The sequence below is a fragment of the Apaloderma vittatum genome, unplaced genomic scaffold, assembly GCF_000703405.1.
Source record: "Apaloderma vittatum isolate BGI_N311 unplaced genomic scaffold, ASM70340v1 scaffold8804, whole genome shotgun sequence".
Lineage (NCBI taxonomy): Eukaryota > Metazoa > Chordata > Aves > Trogoniformes > Trogonidae > Apaloderma > Apaloderma vittatum.
This window is the reverse complement of record NW_009713218.1, coordinates 107,203-109,178: the sequence shown is the minus strand read 5'-3', so window position 1 is coordinate 109,178 and position 1,976 is coordinate 107,203. Positions and strand designations below refer to the sequence as shown.

The following is a 1,976-nucleotide window of genomic DNA, read 5'->3' as shown; positions in this document are numbered from 1 at the left end:
AGGAAGAGACTGAGGACCTGGGTTAGTGGAACAATTATATTCATGCTTTAAATCCCTGAAGCGCATACTTAATGGCCATTGATTTCAGTGCTCTTAACAGCTTTGCTGAGTCAAGGCTTGACTGAGGGCAAAGTAAAGGCCTGGTGATGCAGTTCATGAATCATCCTCATAGCTTTAGACTTCAGCTAGAGCTGTGAAGAGAAGGGAACCTTGAAGGCCAAACAGGCTCTTCCAGTGCAAGCTGCTAAAGGATAGAGTGAGCAAATGTGTTGTGGAGGGGAAGAAGGCTGAATGACCAAAGATGTTTCAGTTGATGCTCGATACTCTACTTACCATGTTACTTCTAAAAGTTGCCAATGTTGCAGAATTTCCTCTTCCTTGGAGGAGCATTTGCTTTTCTTTTTTCCACGTGAATAACTTGTTTAAATACACCAGCTGCAGAATATAGTCCTAATTCTGCAGCTGAAGCCAGAAGAGCCTGCAGCCCCTATATGCCCTTTGTATGTGTTCTTTTTTTGTGTGTGTGCAGGTGCTCCCTGATGGGGTTTGATTTAAACCGGCACTGGGCAAATCCATCTCCTTGGGCTCATCCCACACTGCATGGAGTGAAACAGCTCATCATTGAGATGTACAGCGATCCGGTGAGTGGGGAAAGATGATGACACAACAGCAACTTGATGAGGTGCCGACTCTCTCCTGCTGCGGGGTTGTGCAAGATGCCAGTAACTCTGACGTGGCTTAATCCAGTGACAAACCGAAATGAGAGAGAAGTAAACAAACACCACCCCCACTGCGTGAGATCAGGGAACATTTGTGTCTTTTGTCACAGGAAGCATCAGAGTGGAGAAAGCAAATGGAATGAAGTTCAGCTCAGATTAAATATGGAATAATTCTGAAAGCAGGCTCTAAATTCAATCGAGCTGCTCTCATTGATGTCCTGAGCTGGATTCGAAACAGCAGGCCCCCCAAATTGAATTACTGAATGGCATTGATGTTTAATCCAGAGCTTCTGCAGGGGTTGCTATGTGGCGTGTGGAGCAGGAGGAGGGATAATATTTGCAAATATTTTATACACACACAGACACACACTCATGCTCAGTCAGAGAGGCAGAGGTGTTCTTGAAGGTGAAATCTCAGCTAATCAGAGAAGATGGATTGCAGAGAATATGGAGGAGTGGGAGGGAGGCAGACAGCTATTGAATGTTCGACATCAAAGCACAGAAGGATTATTGAACGTGGCACCTAAGAAAAACTGCTGAACAAATATGGAGATGGGTAGGAAAAAAATCACTGCCAAAAAATAAGAGGAGATTTCATAGATAATTACTTTTTATATATGGGATTCCTGGTATTTGTACTCTTTTTCTGCTTCCCATTACAGAGATGGCATTTGGATTTTTAATTCTCTGATGTTTTGCTAATTTTGGGGATTTTTTTTCTGGTAGTGTAAAAAAGAACATGGTTTACCTTTCTAATAAAGAAAAGGGATTCTTACCCCTGGCTACATCTTGTATAGGATAAGAGCTCCTTTAATTTAACTCCCAGTTCTCCCCATGCATCTTAATTGGACTTTTTATCTTCCAGCTAGTAGTAATACCCGTACAGAAGGGGTTTTAAGTACAAGAAAGATAGGTCAATAGATAAAGTCCTTACATATAGAGTGGAATCCAATTGCATAGAAATTATTTTCTTAGGCTGCTAATTGTTTGGCCCAGAATTTGTCTTTCTATTCTGTTTGTGCACCACCTTGCCTTGTGCCTGAGACCAAGGTTCCTAAGCCTTGCTGTATTAGGGTGATGACGCAAAGTACAGAATGGAGCTTTACAGCCAGTCTGGTCTTTCCTTTGTTTCCTACACCAAAGAACAAGACAATTTTCATTCTAGATGATGGAGATAGCATGCAAGCTACTTTGTCTGAGAATAAAGGGTTTTTTCTAAGAATAAAGAGGTCCTTAAACATTACAAGAAGGTTGGGT

The 1,976-nt window shown here is 42.0% G+C and overlaps 1 protein-coding gene across 1 annotated transcript in view; it reads left to right on the top strand.

Moving 5' to 3' along the window:
* Positions 1-529: 529 nt before the first annotated feature.
* Positions 530-1,976, top strand: part of AGBL4 (ATP/GTP binding protein-like 4) — a gene marked incomplete at both ends in the record, with an annotated part of 72,500 nt that continues 71,053 nt past the window's right edge. Inside the window, one exon of the mRNA XM_009868285.1 lies at positions 530-641. Within this exon, the coding sequence (XP_009866587.1) occupies positions 530-641 (112 nt within the window). The remainder of the gene's footprint in view (positions 642-1,976) is intronic.